Source organism: Lemur catta, chromosome 15 (assembly GCF_020740605.2).
Source record: "Lemur catta isolate mLemCat1 chromosome 15, mLemCat1.pri, whole genome shotgun sequence".
Lineage (NCBI taxonomy): Eukaryota > Metazoa > Chordata > Mammalia > Primates > Lemuridae > Lemur > Lemur catta.
This window is the reverse complement of record NC_059142.1, coordinates 38,726,603-38,742,977: the sequence shown is the minus strand read 5'-3', so window position 1 is coordinate 38,742,977 and position 16,375 is coordinate 38,726,603. Positions and strand designations below refer to the sequence as shown.

The following is a 16,375-nucleotide window of genomic DNA, read 5'->3' as shown; positions in this document are numbered from 1 at the left end:
TACAAGAACCACGAGTACACTGAAAAAGAAAACATGATTTTGAAGATTATTGATCAGCTGAGGACACCTAAGTTCATTAGAGAGAAAGTGAAGAACTTGAGCCAAGACCATGATTCCAAACAAAGAATACATGAAATGGGCACATAATCCACAAGGCATAAGGACAAAGACAATCAGGATGAAGTATTCTGCACTTGCTCAAGCTGATTCACAGGGTTGCAAACATGTAGACGAGTCACAGAAATTTTGGTTGGAGCATGGCGGTCTTGAGCAAAGTTCAGAAGTGACTTTGTCCCTGAAAAGATAATTCAGTTGATGGAAGGTTGTTGTGTGATGATGATGGTCCTTTGGGGAGTGGATCAGCAGCAGGAAGGCTGGCAGCAGCTGGATCCGCAGCTCTGGGTTAGGCAACCAGGCAGGCAGACGGAGGTGGGGTGGTAGCAGGTCCTGGTGCAGTACACGGGTGCACAGCTGCTGGGCTGGCAGCAGGGTGTGCTGCAGCAAGTGGGGCGGCAGCAAGGCTGGCAGCAGCTGGACACACAGCAGCTGGGCTGGCAGCAGGGTGTGCTGCAGCAGGTGGTCACAGAGGTAGGTTTCCAGCAGGTGGTCCTGCAGCAGGTGGTTGGACAGCAAGTTGGGTGGCAGCAAGGCTGGCAGCAGCTGGACTCACAGCAGCTGGGCTGGCAGCTGGGCTGACAGGAGGGTGTGCTGCAGCAGGTGGTCTCACAGGTAGGTTGCCAGCAGGTGGTCCTGCAGCAGGTGGTCCTGCAGCAGGTGGGCTGGCAGGAAGGCTGGCAGCAGCTGGACTCACAGCAGCTGGGCTGGCAGCAGGTGGTCCTGCAGCAGGTGGGCTGGCAGGAAGGCTGGCAGCAGCTGGACTCACAGCAGCTGGGCTGGCAGCAGGTGGTCCTGCAGCAGGTGGGCTGACAGCAAGGGGAGCAGCAGTGGGTCATGGTGTCAGGGCAGAGGTTGGGCTGCTGTTCAGAGGTGAGTTTCCAGAATCTGATGAGTCCTTTCAGTCTGGACCTTTTATACACTGGGCCTCCAACATTTGGACCAATTGGCTGAATTTTTCCTTGTTGTTGTTTACATTGTTTTCCAGTCACTGGGTGAATTATAAAGGAGGACGTTGTTTCCTGAGTGCTAAGAACCTATGAAAGTAAATGTTTAATCTGTTTCTTAATTGAGATAACTCATGGAAACCTTTTTTCAGATAAAAGGAAGTTGGTCATATCATCAGCATCTTTCCTGCTCTGGTCACCATCTTGGTCATGTGATAGTTCCTGCTGGCCTGGGAAGGTGAGGAAGTTCTCCATGCCCAGCCTGTTTCTTTGGCTGTATGTAGATTGGGAAGCGTCTGTGGGGAGGGGCGTGGTGCTGATATGTTCACAGCGATGAACTGAATCCATGCCTAGGTCCAAGTGTGTTCACCCACAAAAGCTTGACCCAAGACCAACAGTGATCTCTCTCTGGACAACCTACACCACCTGTGTCTCCCAGGTGTATCAAAGACATCTGGGAAGAGGATGTTTGGCATAATGTGTTTCATGTGGCAGAGCAGACCCAAGGCAGGTAGGTAGAAGGAGAAGCAGTACACGAGGACTAAGAAGACATCATTTTATGAATGACTTTCGTCTTGGTTTGCCTACACTGAGAGGCTTACAAAGATGAGAATATGGGACCATCTGTGATATGACTACCATAGCTCCAGGGAAACCAGGATGAGCTGGTGACTCTAGCCCTAAGCCTGAATAACAGCAGAGTCAGTGTTTTTGGTCACCAACTGAAAATTTTTCTCTTTTTCTATTTTTCTTTCTTTTTCTGTTTGTCTCCCCTCCCTCTCTTCAATGATGGAATTAGATTAGTTGCAGTGATACCTGATTTATCTTTGAGGTCCAACATGTTAACATTTTTAAGGGAAGGTTTACTACTCTTTCAAAAGAAATGCAAATTATTAATTTCCAACTTGAGAGAATATCACAGAGTGAATACATCCATGTCACTATACCCAGGCTAGCATATAGAAATTAATTCCCCGCCTTCCAAATATATCCTCTCACTCATTGCCATAGGTAGCTAATCACTCAATTGTTTTGTAACCCTGTAGGTATATTTTTGGAAGTCTTTGACATTTATGTAAATGAAAAAACATACAATTGGCTTCTCTATCTTTACATTGCAATTTTGAGACTCATCAAAGTTCTCATTTGTAGTTTATTCATTCTCATTGTTGTATAATCTTCTGCTGAATGAATATGACACAATTTATTTGTTGATTGTCTTCCAGTTTGGAACTCATAAAAATAATGCTGCTATGAAAATTTAAGGAGAGCACCTTTGGTAAACATATGAAAACATTTCTGCTGGATATACAAGTTGAAGTAGATCTGCTCATAGAATTGCTTGGCAAAGTTTTTATTCCATGTTTCACTTGATGTTTTGCTCATCTTTTGTTAGATTTATTCTTAGATATTTTACTTTTTATACTTTTATATGTTATAAATTAAAACAAATTTTTACTGTTTCTGGAATATAGAAAAAATTCTTTTTGTATATTGATCTTTATCCTAACTATCTTGTTAATTCTAATAGTGTATGATATATTTGGGGGCAGAAAGGATTCTGGATGTACAGTTATGCCACATAAAAATAATACCAGTTTTATTCATTTGATAACAGTCTTTTTATCTAGCATTGTTTTCTTCTTTTTGTTCACTGGTAGACCCTCCAGTATAAGGTGGAATAGAATGGTATAGTGTATAATTTTTTATATTCTATATATAGGAGGGAGAACTCTCAATATTTCTTAGTTAAATATGATTCTGTCTGCTTTGCAGATTCTTTTCATCAGAGTAGTGAAGCTTTTTCTATTCTTTATTTGCTTAGGAATAGAAAATTAAAAATGTGTTGAAATTTATAAAATGCTTTTTCTTTATGAATTGAGATAATGTTATGATTATCAGTAAATGTGATTTAAAGATTTGATTCATGTTCAAATGTTAAATGAGCTTGCATTTCTGAAAACAATTCATGTGGTTATGATCATGTGTATATGGCACTGGATTTGATTTCTTATATTAATGTCTTGGTCAGGATAGATGCTGTCATTGCCTTCCACAAATTTGTGCTCCTGTCCTTACTCTATGTCCTCTACCTCCTGTAAAAAAATAAGTTCTGCATACCCCAAGATTCCCATCCTCCTGTGCCCAATTTGACCTTGATATTATTATCTATACCAGTATTTCTGAATGCATTTTTATGCCCCATAAAATACAGTAACAGAGTTATTATTGTGTGGTGTGGGCTTAGGGAGCAACTGTTCTCTTTTCAATAGCTACACTAAAACATCCCACGGGAACCTTTCTAACACACAAACCATGGTGGGAATTCCAAGGAGAAACATATAGCCAAACTACATAATTTGTATTCTACTTTGAACAGAAACGGCAAAGTCTGGATGGACATGGGAATGCAGGTATGTCTTTGGGATTCTGCTTTCATTTACTTGGGATATGTTCTTAGAAGAGGGAGCGCTGGGTTATGGGATAGTTCCATTTTTAATTTTTTGAGGAACCTCCATACTGTTTTCTGTAATGGCTGTATCAATTTACATTCCCACCAGTGGTGCACAACAATTTCCTTTTCTCCACATCCTTGTTAATGCTGGTTACCTTTGGTCTTTCTACTAATAGCCATTCAACAGGTATCAGGTGATAGTTCATTGTGGTTTTAATTTGTATTTCCCTGATGATTAGTGATGTTGAGCATTTTTTTGTATACCTTTGGCCATTCATATGTCTTCTTTGAAAAATGTCTATGCATGTCCTTTTGTATTTTTTAATCAGCTTATTTGGGGGTTTTTCACTATTGAATTGTAGCTGTTCCTTATATATTTTGGGAATTAACTCCTTATTGGGTATATGGATTGCAAATATTTTCTCCCATTCTAGAGGTTGCCTTTTCATTTTCTTCAGTGGTTCCTTTGCTGTACAGAAGCTTTCCAGTTTGATGGAGTCCCGCTATCCTATTTTCTCTATTTTGCCCAAGTGCACAGCTTGCTAATTCTCAGCAAGCTGAGAAATGCTATTGGGCCTCCAATAGCATTTCTACCTGCCTTGACATGTACATGCAGGTGCCCTTAAGCAGGCACCGAAGACCCAGTCCTGGGTGTCAGTGAGTCCATTATTAGCTACATGATATTATAGTATGAAGTTTTCTCATTTGAAAAATGGAGGCAGTAATACACAGGTGTCCGTTTAAGAACAAAAGTGGATATTACATATGTGGTGCAATATGTATACAAGTCTCTGTATCAGGAATTCTGCACAATAGAATAAAACAGAACATGGGATGAATGTGGCTTCAGAATTTATTAAGAAATACTTAGGCAAGAATCCCTGATCATGAAAAGAAGAAAGCAGGATATAGAAACATGAATAAATTGGAAAGGAAAGCATGATTATGATAATCATTTATCAGTTGCAGAAACCTATGAAAAGGGGAGAAGATTTGTTTTCCTATGTTCCAAAGAAAGCGGGAGTAAAGATATTGATGTTGGAGTCAAAGTCAAGGCCATAACTCCAAACCGAGGATACATGAAGCTTGTACATGATCCATCAGGCATAAGGAAGAAGAGCATCAAAGTGAAGTAGTCTGCAGTTGCTCAAGCTGATTCACAGGGTTGCAAACATACAGAGGAGTAACAGAAGTTTTGGTGAGAGCATGGTGGTCTTGAGCTAAGTTTGGAGTTTGTCCCTGAACAGATAAGTCAGTTGATGGAAGACTGTTGGGGGACGATGATGGTCCTTTGGGGAGAGGATCAGCAGCAGGAAGGCTAGCAGCAGCTGGATCCGCAGCTCTGGGTTAGGCAACCAGGCAGGCAGACGGAGGTGGGGTGGTAGCAGGTCCTGGTGCAGTACACGGGTGCACAGCTGCTGGGCTGGCAGCAGGGTGTGCTGCAGCAAGTGGGGCGGCAGCAAGGCTGGCAGCAGCTGGACACACAGCAGCTGGGCTGGCAGCAGGGTGTGCTGCAGCAGGTGGTCACAGAGGTAGGTTTCCAGCAGGTGGTCCTGCAGCAGGTGGTTGGACAGCAAGTTGGGCGGCAGCAAGGCTGGCAGCAGCTGGACTCACAGCAGCTGGGCTGGCAGCTGGGCTGGCAGGAGGGTGTGCTGCAGCAGGTGGTCTCACAGGTAGGTTGCCAGCAGGTGGTCCTGCAGCAGGTGGTCCTGCAGCAGGAGGGCTGGCAGCAAGGGGAGCAGCAGTGGGTCATGGTGTTGGGGTGGAGGGTGGGCTGCTGTTCACAGGTGAGTTTCCCAGAATCTGAGGAATCCTTCGAATCTGGACCTTTTAATCTGGACCTTTTAAACACTGGGCCTCCAAAGTGTGGACCAATGAGCTGGACTTTTCCTTGTTGTTGTTTACATTGTTTTCTACAGCCACTGGTGAATTATAAAGGAGGAAGTTGTTTCCTGAGTGTTAAGAATCTTTTAAAAGTAAGTGTTTAATCTGTTTTTTAATTGAAAATAACTCATGGAAACATTTTTCAGATAAAAGGGAGGTGGTCACATCATGAGCATCGTTCCCGCTCTGGTCACCCTCTGGTCATGTGATAGTTCCTGCTGGCCTGGGGAGGTAAGGAAGTTCTCCCTGCCCAGCCTGTTCCTTTGGCTGTATGTAGATTGGGAAGCGTCTGTAGGGAGGGGCGTGGTGCTGATATGGTCACAGTGATGAACTGAACCCATGCTTGTGTCCAAGTCTGTTCACCTACAAAAGCTTGACTCAGTACTAACAGGCATCGCTCTCTGGACAACCTACTCCACCTGTGTCTCTCAGGTGTATCAAGGACACCTGGGAAAAGGATGTTTGGCATATTGTTTTCCACGTGGCAGATCAGAACCAAAGCAGGTGGGTAGGAGGAGAAGCAGTACACCAGGACTGAGAAAACATAGTTTATGGTTGACATTGAGCTTGATTTGCCTGGACTGAAGGCTCACAAAAATCAGAATGTGGGAGTTTCTGTGATATGACTATGACAAATCCAGGCAAAGCAGGATGAGCTGGTGACGCTAACCCTAAGCCTGGTTACCAGGAGAATTAGTGTCTTTGGTCACCGACTGAAAATTTTTCTCCTTCTCTGTTCTTCCTTTCTTTCTCTCTTTTCTTTCTCCTCTTCCCTTCCCTTCCCTTCCCTTCCCTTCCCTTCCCTTCCCTTCCCTTCCCTTCCCCCTTTCTTTCTCTCTTTTCTTTCTCCTCTTCCCTTCCCTTCCCTTCCCTTCCCTTCCCTTCCCTTCCCTTCCCTTCCCTTCCCTTCCCTTCCCTTCCCTTCCCTTCCCTTCCTTCCTTCCTTCCTTCCTTCCTTCCTTCCTTCCTTCCTTCCTTCCTTCCTTCCTTCCTTCCTTCCTTCCTTCCTTTCCTTCCTTTCCTTTCTTTCTTTCTTTCTTTCTTTCTTTCTTTCTTTCTTTCTTTCTTTCTTTCTTTCTTTCTTTCTTTCTTTCTTTCTTTCTTTTCTTTCTTTCCTCTTCCCTCTGTCTTTATTTTTTCCATTTTTCTTCTCTTTCTCTTTTCAATGAGAGAATTAAATTCACTGCATTTTCTTATCCAGGTACACAAACTTTGAGAAGCTCACTCTTACCTTGCACAAAGACTCTCATGAAGGGTAATGACACCTATATCTTTATTGTTAAGTTCTGACTAGTTTTTCTAAATATTCTTGTAGTTACTATGGTCTTTTTTAGTGCAGTGAACCTCCACGAAATCTATGGACATTTGTTATCATTCCTCATTCTTTGTGTCTATACCAACTTTGTAAGAGGCTTCTCATTTGCATCATAATTTTGTCTACTAAGCTCCCTCAAACATAGTGCATCTATTCATGTCTTTCTTCTACGTTATGTCCTCTCCTGTGGCAGTGGAAGACCATAGATCTTGGTTATGGGAATTCAAATCACATAGAAAAGCATTTGATTTCCTGTTATGCTAATCAGTAGCTGAGTGTGTTGGGGCAAAGGTAGAATACGTTCATGCATCTTAGGATCTTTTCTCATATATGCTGCATCATCCTCCTTGGCGTATATTCCTTTGTATTTTCCATTTTCATCCTAGACAGTATGTAGATCCGGGCAAACCTGGAATTTTTCATTTCTTATTTCCCTGCCTTAATTGGTGGCCAATCTACAGGCAGGTACCTTCTTTAAGAGATCCCAATTCTTATATTTTCAACAGATATCACAGAAACAATGAATCATCCTTATTTTTAGCAGAAAACACTTTCTTTTTTTCCCCATTTGTATTGAGACCTGATTGACAAATAAAAATTACATATATTGAAGGTGTACAACTTGATATTTTGATACAGATATGCACATGTATTGTGAAATAATCACCACAATCAAGCTAATCAACACATCCATCACCTCACACAGTCACTATTATTTTTGTGTTGGTGAGGACACCTAAGATCTACCCAAGTAGGAATTTCAACCATACAGTCCAGCATTGCTAGCTAAGTCATGCTGTTGTGCATTAGATCTCCAAAATGGATTCATCCTGCATGATTGAACCTCTGTACCCCTTGACCAGGATCTCCCCAGTTATTTCTCGCAGCCCCTGGCAACCACCATTCTACTTTCTGCTTTAATGAAATTGACTATTATAGATTCCACATAAAAGAAAGATCATGCAGTATTTCTCTTTCTGTGATTGGTTATTTCACATAGTACAATGTCCTCCAGGACTTTCCATATTGTCTCAAATGACAGGTTTCTTTCTTTTCAAAGGCTAAATACTATTTCATTGCACACATGTGAGACATTTTCTGTATCCACTCATCCACTGATGGCCATTCCATGGCTTGGCTATTGTGAATAGTGCTGCAATGAAGATAGGAGTCCAGATATCTCTTTGAAATGCTGCTTTCATTTCCTTGCAATATATCTTAGAAGAGGGATTGCTGCATCATAGGATAGTTCTAGTTTTAATTTTTTAAGGAATCTCCACACTGTTTTTCATAATGGCTGTACCAATTTACATTCCCACCAACAGCGTACAAGAATTTCCTTTTCTTCACATCCTTGTCAATGCTTGTTATTTTTGTCTTTCTGGTAATAGACATTGTGACAGGCATGAGGTGATAGCTCATTGTGGTTTTGATTTGCATTTGCTTGATGATTAGTGGTGATGTTGAGGATATTTTTCTCTGCTGGTTGGCCATTCACATGTCTACTTTGAAAAATGTGTACTCAAGTCCTTTTACATTTTTTAAACAGGCTTTTTTTTTTGGCTTTTAAATTGTAGGTTTTACTGATATTTATTTTGTAAATAAACTCCTTATGAGATATATGGTTTACACATGTTTTCTCCCATTCCATAGGTTACCCTTTCATGTTATTCATTGTTTCCTTTGCTGTGTAAAAGCTTTTCGTTTTGATGTAGTCCCACTAGTCTGTTTTTTCTTTGTTGTTCAAGTGCACAGCTTACTGGTTCCCAGTCTCCAATAGCATTTCTACCTGCCTTGACATGTACATGCAGGTGCCCTTGAGCAGGCACTGAAGACCCAGTCCTGGGTGTCAGTGTGTCATGACATTATAGTATGAGATTTTCTCATTTGAAAAATGGAGGTAATAATACAGGGTTGTCTGCTTTAAGAACAATATTAGATATTACATGTGGAATGCAACATGCATACACATTCTTCTATCAGGAATACTGTACAATATAACAAAACACAACATAGGATGAATAAGGGTTCAGAATTTATTAAGCAATACTTAGGTAAGAATCCCTGAGCATGAAAGACAAAAGCAGGATACTAGAAACATGAGTAAATTGGAAAGGAGAGCATGATAATGATAATTATTGATCAGTTGCAGAGGCATATGAAAAACGAAGAGGATTTGTTTTCCTATGTTCCAAGGAGGGAGAGAGTGAAGATATTGATGTTAGAGTCAAAGTCAAGACCATAACTCCAAACCGAGGATGCATGAAGCTTGTACGTGATCCATCAGGCATAAGGAAGAAGAGCATCAAAGTGAAGTAGTCTGCAGTTGCTCAAGCTGATTCACAGGGTTGCAAACATGCAGACAGGTAACAAATTTTGGTTAGAGGATGGTGGTCTCGAGCAAAGTTTGGAAGTGACTTTGTCCCTGAACAGATAAGTCAGTTGATGGAAGACTGTTGTGGGACGATGATGGTCCTTTGGGGAGTGGATCAGCAGCAGGAAGGCTAGCAGCAGCTGGAGCCGCAGCTCTGGGTGAGGCAACCAGGCAGGCAGACGGAGGTGGGGTGGTAGCAGGTCCTGGTGCAGTACACGGGTGCACAGCTGCTGGGCTGGCAGCAGGGTGTGCTGCAGCAAGTGGGGCGGCAGCAAGGCTGGCAGCAGCTGGACACACAGCAGCTGGGCTGGCAGCAGGGTGTGCTGCAGCAGGTGGTCACAGAGCTAGGTTTCCAGCAGGTGGTCCTGCAGCAGGTGGTTGGACAGCAAGTTGGGCGGCAGCTAGGCTGGCAGCAGCTGGACTCACAGCAGCTGGGCTGGCAGCTGGGCTGGCAGGAGGGTGTGCTGCAGCAGGTGGTCTCACAGGTAGGTTGCCAGCAGGTGGTCCTGCAGCAGGTGGTCCTGCAGCAGGAGGGCTGGCAGCAAGGGGAGCAGCAGTGGGTCATGGTGTTGGGGTGGAGGGTGGGCTGCTGTTCACAGGTGAATTTCCCAGAATCTGATGAGTCCTTCAAATCTGGACCTTTTATACACCTGGCCTCCAAAGTGTGGACCAATGAGCTGGGCTTTTCCTTGTTGTTGTTTACATTGTTTTCTACAGCCACTGGTGAATTATAAAGGAGGAAGTTGTTTCCTGAGTGTTAAGAATCTTCTAAAAGTAAGCATTTAATCTGTTTCTTAATTGAAAATAACTCAGGGAAACGTTTTTCAGATAAAAGGAAGGTGGTCACACCATGAGCATCGTTTCTGCTCTGGTCACCCTCTGGTTATGTGACAGTTCCTGCTGGCCTCGGAAGGTCAGGAAGTTCTCCATGCCCAGCCTGTTCCTTTGGCTGTATGTAGATTGGGAAGCGTCTGTGGAGGGGCGTGTTGCTGATATGTTCACAGTGATGAATTGAACCCATGCCTGGGTCCAAGTCTGTTCACCCAGAAAAGCCTGACTCAAGACTAACAGGCATCTCTCTCTGGACAACCTACTCCACCTGTGTCTCTCAGGTGTATCAAGGACACCTGGGAAAAGGATGTTTGGCATATTGTTTTCCATGTGGCAGATCAGAACCAAAGCAGGTGGGTAGGAGGAGAAGCAGTACACCAGGACTGAGAAAATATCAGTTTATGGGTGACATTCAGCTTGATTTGCCTGGACTGAAGTCTTACATAAATGAGAATGTGAGAGTTTCTGTGATATGACTACCATTGATCCAGGCAAAGCAGGATGAGCGGGTGATGCTAACTCTAAGCCTGGTTACCAGGAGAGTTAGTGTCTCTGGTCACTGATATAACAGTTTTTCCTCTCTCTTTCTTTCTTTCTCTACTTTTCTTTCTTTATCTCTATTTTTCTTCCTTTCTTTCTTTCTGTTTTTTCCTTTCTCTTTCTTTCTTTTATTCTTTCTTTCTTCTTTCATTCCTTTCTTCTCTTTCCTCCCTCCCTCCCTCCCTTCCTTCCTTCTCTCCTTCTTTCCTTCCTTCATTCCTTCATTTCTTAATTTTTTTCTCTCTCTCTTCCCTCTGTCTCTATTTCATTCATTGTTCTTCTGTCTCTCTCTCTCTCTTTTCCCTGAGGGAATTAAATTAGTCACATTTCCTTGTCCAGCTACACGTACTTTAAGAAGCTCACTCTGACCCTGCAAAAAGACTCTCATGAAGGATAATGACACCTATGTCTTTACTGTTAAGTTCTGACTAGTTTTTCTAAATATTCTTGCAGTTACTATGGTGTTTCTTTCTGCAGTGAACCTCAGCGAAATCTATGGACGTTTGTTATCATTCCTCATTCTTTGCATCTATACCAACCTTGTAAGAGACTTTTCATTTGGATCGTCATTTTTTCTACTAAGCTCCCTCCAAAACAGTGCGTCTATTCATCTCTGTCTTCTGTGTTATGTTCTCTCCTGTGACAGTGGAAGACCATAGATGTTGGTTATCAGAATTCAAATCACATAGAAAAGCATTTGATTTCCTGTTATGTTAATCAGTAGCTGAGTGTGTTGGGGCAAAGGTAGACTACGTTCATGTATCTCAGGATCATTTCTCATATATGCTGTGTCATCCTCTTTGACGTATATTCCTTTGTATTTTCCATTTTCATCCTAGACAGTATGTTGGTCTGGGCAAATCTGGAATTTTTCATTTCTTATTTCCCTGCCTTAATTGGTGGCCAGTCTGCAGGCAGGTACCTTCTTTAAGAGATCACAGTTCTTGTATTTTCTACAGATATCACAGAAACAATTAATCATCTTTATTTTTAGTAGAAAACAGTTTCTTTTTCCCCCAGTTGTATTGACACATGATTGACAAATAAAAATTATACATATTTAAAGTGTACAACTTGATGTTTTGATACACATATGCACATGTATTGTGAAATAATCCCACAATCAAGCTAATCAGCACATCCATCACCTCACACAGTCACTAATATTTTCATGTGTGGTGACGACACCTAAGATCACCCAAGTAGGAATTTCCGCCACACAGTCCAGCATTGCTACCTAAGTCACACTGTTGCGCATTAGATCTCCAAAACAGATTCATCTGTCATGACTGAACCTCTGTACCCTTTGACCAGGATCTGCTCATTTATCCCTTCCTGCTCCTGGCAACCACCATTCTACTTTCTGCGTCTATGAAATCGACTATTGTAGATTCCACGTAGAAGTAAGATCATGCAGCATTTGTCTTTCTGTGATTTGTTATTTTACCTAGTACAATGTCCTTGAGGATTTTCCTTAAAGTCTCAATGACAGGGTTTCCTTCTTTGCAAAGGCTAAATACTATTTCATTGCACACATGTGAAACATTTTCATTTCCACTCACGCACTGATAGACATTCCATGTCTTGGCTATTGTGAATAGTGCTGCCATGAACATGGGAGTGCAGATATGTCTCAGGGATTCTGCTTTCATTTCCTTGGGATATATTCTTAGAAGAAGGAGTGCTGGGTTATGGGATAGTTCCATTTTTAATTTTTTGAGGAACCTCCATACTGTTTTCTGTAATGGCTGTATCAATTTACATTCCTACCAGTGGTGCACAACAATTTCCTTTTCTCCACATCCTGTTAATGCTGGTTACCTTTGGTGTTTCTATTAATTGCCATTCAACGGGTATGACATGATAGCTCATTATGATTTTGATTTGTATTTCCCTCGTATTAGTGATGTTGAGCATCTTTTTTATATCTTTGGCCATTTGTATGTTTTCTTTGAAAAATGTCTATGCAGGTCCTTTCTTTTTTTTATTTAGGTTATTTGGTTTTTTTTTTTTTTTGGCTATTGAATTGTAGATATTCCTTATATATTTTGGGAATTAATTCCTTATTGGGTATAGGGATTGCAAATATTTTCTCCCATTCCATAGGTTGCCTTTTCATTTTCTTCAGTGGTTCCTTTGCTGAACAGAAGCTTTCCAGTTCGATGGAGTCCCGCTAATCTATTTTCTCTATTTTGCCCAAGTGCACAGCTTGCTAATTCTCAGTCTCCAATAGCATTTCTACCTGCCTTGACATGTACATGCAGTGCCCTTTGCAGGCACTGAAGACCCAGTCCTGGGTTTCAGTGAGTCCATTATTAGCTACATGATATTATAATATGAAGTTTTCTCATTTGAAAAATGGAGGCAGTAATACACAGGTGTCTGTTTAAGAACAAAAGTGGATATTACATATGTGGTGCAATATATATACAAGTCCCTGTATCAGGAATTCTGCACAACAGAATAAAACAGAACATGGGATGAATGTGGCTTCAGAATTTATTAAGAAATACTTAGGTAAGAATCCCTGATCATGAAAAGAAGAAAGCAGGATATAGAAACATGAATAAATTGGAAAGGAAAGCATGATTATGATAATTATTTATCAGTTGCAGAAACCTATGGAAAGGGGAGAAGATTTGTTTTCCTATGTTCCAAAGAAGGAGAGAGTGAAGATATTGATGTTAGAGTCAAAGTCAAGGCCATGACTCCGAGGATACATGAAGCTTGTAAATGATCCATCAGGCATAAGGAAGAAGAGTATCAAAGTGAAGTAGTCTGCAGTTGCTAAAGCTGATTCACAGGGTTGCAAAGATGCAGACAGGTAACAAATTTTGGTTGGAGCATGGTGGTCTCAAGCAAAGGTTGAGAGTGACTTTGTCCCTGAAAAGATAAGTCAGTTGATGGAAGACTATTGTGTGATGATGATGGTCCTTTGGGGAGAGGATCAGCAACAGGAAGGCTGGCAGCAGCTGGATCCGCAGCTCTGCGTGAGGCAACCAGGCAGGCAGACGGAGGTGGGGTGGTAGCAGGTCCTGGTGCAGTACACGGGTGCACAGCAGCTGGGCTGGCAGCAGGGTGTGCTGCAGCAAGTGGGGCGGCAGCAAGGCTGGCAGCAGCTGGACACACAGCAGCTGGGCTGGCAGCAGGGTGTGCTGCAGCAGGTGGTCACAGAGCTAGGTTTCCAGCAGGTGGTCCTGCAGCAGGTGGTTGGACAGCAAGTTGGGCGGCAGCTAGGCTGGCAGCAGCTGGACTCACAGCAGCTGGGCTGGCAGCTGGGCTGGCAGGAGGGTGTGCTGCAGCAGGTGGTCTCACAGGTAGGTTGCCAGCAGGTGGTCCTGCAGCAGGTGGTCCTGCAGCAGGAGGGCTGGCAGCAAGGGGAGCAGCAGTGGGTCATGGTGTTGGGGTGGAGGGTGGGCTGCTGTTCACAGGTGAATTTCCCAGAATCTGATGAGTCCTTCAAATCTGGACCTTTTATACACCTGGCCTCCAAAGTGTGGACCAATGAGCTGGACTTTTCCTTGTTGTTGTTTACATTGTTTTCTACAGCCACTGGTGAATTATAAAGGAGGAAGTTGTTTCCTGAGTGTTAAGAATCTTCTAAAAGTAAGCGTTTAATCTGTTTCTTAATTGAAAATAACTCAGGGAAACGTTTTTCAGATAAAAGGAAGGTGGTCACACCATGAGCATCGTTTCTGCTCTGGTCACCCTCTGGTCATGTGATTGTTCCTGCTGGCCTCGGAAGGTCAGGAAGTTCTCCATGCCCAGCCTGTTCTTTTGGCTCTGTGTAGATTGGGAAGTGTCTGTAGGGAGAGGCTGATATGTTCACAGTGATGAACTGAATCCATGCCTGGGTCCAAGTCTGTTCACCCACAAAAGCCTGACTCAAGACTAACAGGCATCTCTCTCTGGACAATCTACTCTACCTGTGTCTCCCAGGTGTATCAAGGACACCTGGGAAAAGGATGTTTGGCATATTGTTTTCCATGTGGCAGATCAGAACCAAAGCAGGTGTGTAGGAGGAGAAGCAGTATACCAGGACTAAGAAAATATCAGTTTATGGGTGACATTCAGCTTGATTTGCCTGGACTGAAGTCTTACATAAATGAGAATGTGGGAGTTTCTGTGATATGACTACCATTGATCCAGGCAAAGCAGGATGAGCTGGTGATGCTAACCCTAAGCCTGTTTGTTTATCAGGAGAATTAGTGTCTTTGGTCACTGACATAACATTTTTTTCCTTCTCTTCCTTTCTTTGTCTCTGTTTTTCTTTCTCTCTATTTTTCTTCCTTTCTTTCTCGCTGTTTTCTCTCTCTCTCTCTCTTTCTTTCTTTCTTTCTTCTTTCATTCCTTTCTTCTTCTCCCTCCTTCCTTCCTTCCATCCTTCTTTTCTTCTCTCCTTCCTTCCTTTCTTCCTTCCTTTATTTCTTATATTTTTCTGTCTCTCTTTCCTCTGTCTCTATTTCATTCATTGTTCTCCCTGTCTCTCTGTCTCTCTTTTCCATGGGGCAATTACATCAGTTGCATTTCCTTGTCCAGCTACACGAACTTTAAGAAGCTCACTCTTACTCTGTACAAAGACTCTTATGAAGTATAATGACACCTATATCTTTACTGTTAAGTTCTGACTAGTTTTTCTAAATATTCTTGTAGTTACTATGGTCTTTTTGAGTGTAGCAAACCTCCGTGAAATCTATGGACGTTTGTTATCATTCCTCATTGTTTGTGTCTATAGCAACCTTGTAAGAGGCTTCTCATTTGCATCGTCGTTTTGTCTACTAAGCTCCCTCAAAAATAGTGCATCTATTCATGTCTGTCTTCTATGTTATGTTCTCTCTTGTGGCAGTGGAAGACCTTAGATCTTGGTTATCAGAATTCAAATCACATAGAAAAGCATTTGATTTCCTGTTATGCTAATCAGTAGCTGAGTGTGTTGGGGCAAAGGTAGAATACGTTCATGCATCTTAGGATCATTCTCATGTATGTTGTGTCATCCTCCTTGACGTATATTTCTTTTCCATTTTGATCCTAGATAGTATGTCAGTCTGGGCAAATCTGGAATTTTTCATTTCTTATTTCCCTGCCTTAATTGGTGGCTAATGTACAGGCAGATATCTTCTTTAAGAGACCACAATTCTTTTATTTTTAGGAGATATCACAGAAACAATGAATTATCTTTATTTTTAGCAGGAAACAGTTTCTCTTTTCACCCAGTTGTATTGAGACATGATTGACAAATAAAAATTACATATATTCAAAGTGTACAACTTGATGTCTTGATACATATGCATATGTATTGTGAAATAATCACCACAGCCAAGCTAATCAACACATCCATCACTTCCACAGTCACTATTATTTTCATGTGTGGTGAGGACACCTAAGATCTACCCAAGTAGGAATTTCCACCATGTAATCCAGCGTTGCTAGCCAAGTCACTCTCTTGTACGTTAGATCTCCGAAACGGATTCATCCTCCATGATTGACCCTCTGTACCCTTTGACCAGAATCTCCCCAGTTATCCCAAGCAGCCCTTGGCAACCACTGTTCTACTTTATGCTTTTATGAAGTTGACTATTTTAGATTCCACATAGAACTAAATTCATGCAGTATTTGTCTTTCTGAGATTGGTGATTTCACATAGTATAATGTCCTTCAGGATTTTTCATATTGTCTCAAATGACAGAGTTTCCCTCTTTTCAAAGGCTATATACTATTCATTTCACACATTGCATAAAAGGAAATGAAATGTTTTTCTATGTGATTTGAATTCCCATAACCAAGATCTATGGTCTTCCACTGCCACAGGAGAGAACATAACATAGAAGACAGAGATGAATAGATGCACTATATTGGAGGGAGCTTAGTAGAGAAAATGATGATGCAAATCAGAAGCATCTTACAAAGTTGGTATA

The 16,375-nt window shown here is 42.0% G+C and overlaps 3 protein-coding genes across 3 annotated transcripts; all 3 read right to left on the bottom strand.

Moving 5' to 3' along the window:
* Positions 1-240: 240 nt before the first annotated feature.
* LOC123620911 (keratin-associated protein 9-6-like) lies at positions 241-953 on the bottom strand. Its single transcript, XM_045526494.1, has 2 exons — positions 667-953; positions 241-567 (listed from the first exon to the last, which is right to left on the bottom strand). The coding sequence occupies exons 1-2, from the start codon at positions 951-953 to the stop codon at positions 360-362; spliced, it is 495 nt and encodes a 164-aa protein (XP_045382450.1). The 3' UTR covers positions 241-359.
* Positions 954-8,866: 7,913 nt separating this feature from the next.
* Positions 8,867-9,775, bottom strand: LOC123620909 (keratin-associated protein 9-2-like). Its single transcript, XM_045526493.1, has one exon. It carries the CDS (start codon positions 9,652-9,654, stop codon positions 9,220-9,222), a length of 435 nt encoding a protein of 144 aa, XP_045382449.1. The 5' UTR covers positions 9,655-9,775; the 3' UTR covers positions 8,867-9,219.
* Positions 9,776-13,407: 3,632 nt separating this feature from the next.
* LOC123620908 (keratin-associated protein 9-2-like) lies at positions 13,408-14,740 on the bottom strand. The gene has a single exon (XM_045526492.1). It carries the CDS (start codon positions 13,855-13,857, stop codon positions 13,408-13,410), a length of 450 nt encoding a protein of 149 aa, XP_045382448.1. The 5' UTR covers positions 13,858-14,740.
* Positions 14,741-16,375: the final 1,635 nt, after the last annotated feature.

Bases quoted from the DNA above. Each gene is read 5' to 3' on its own strand.
- LOC123620908 (XM_045526492.1), bottom strand. From the start codon at position 13,857: ATGACCCACTGCTGCTCCCCTTGCTGCCAGCCCTCCTGCTGCAGGACC.
- LOC123620909 (XM_045526493.1), bottom strand. From the start codon at position 9,654: ATGACCCACTGCTGCTCCCCTTGCTGCCAGCCCTCCTGCTGCAGGACC.
- LOC123620911 (XM_045526494.1), bottom strand. From the start codon at position 953: ATGACCCACTGCTGCTCCCCTTGCTGTCAGCCCACCTGCTGCAGGACC. The intron at 568-666 runs GTCCAGCTGCTG...CACCTGCTGCAG, and splicing joins TGCCAGCCCAGCTGCTGTGA to CACACCCTGCTGCCAGCCCA.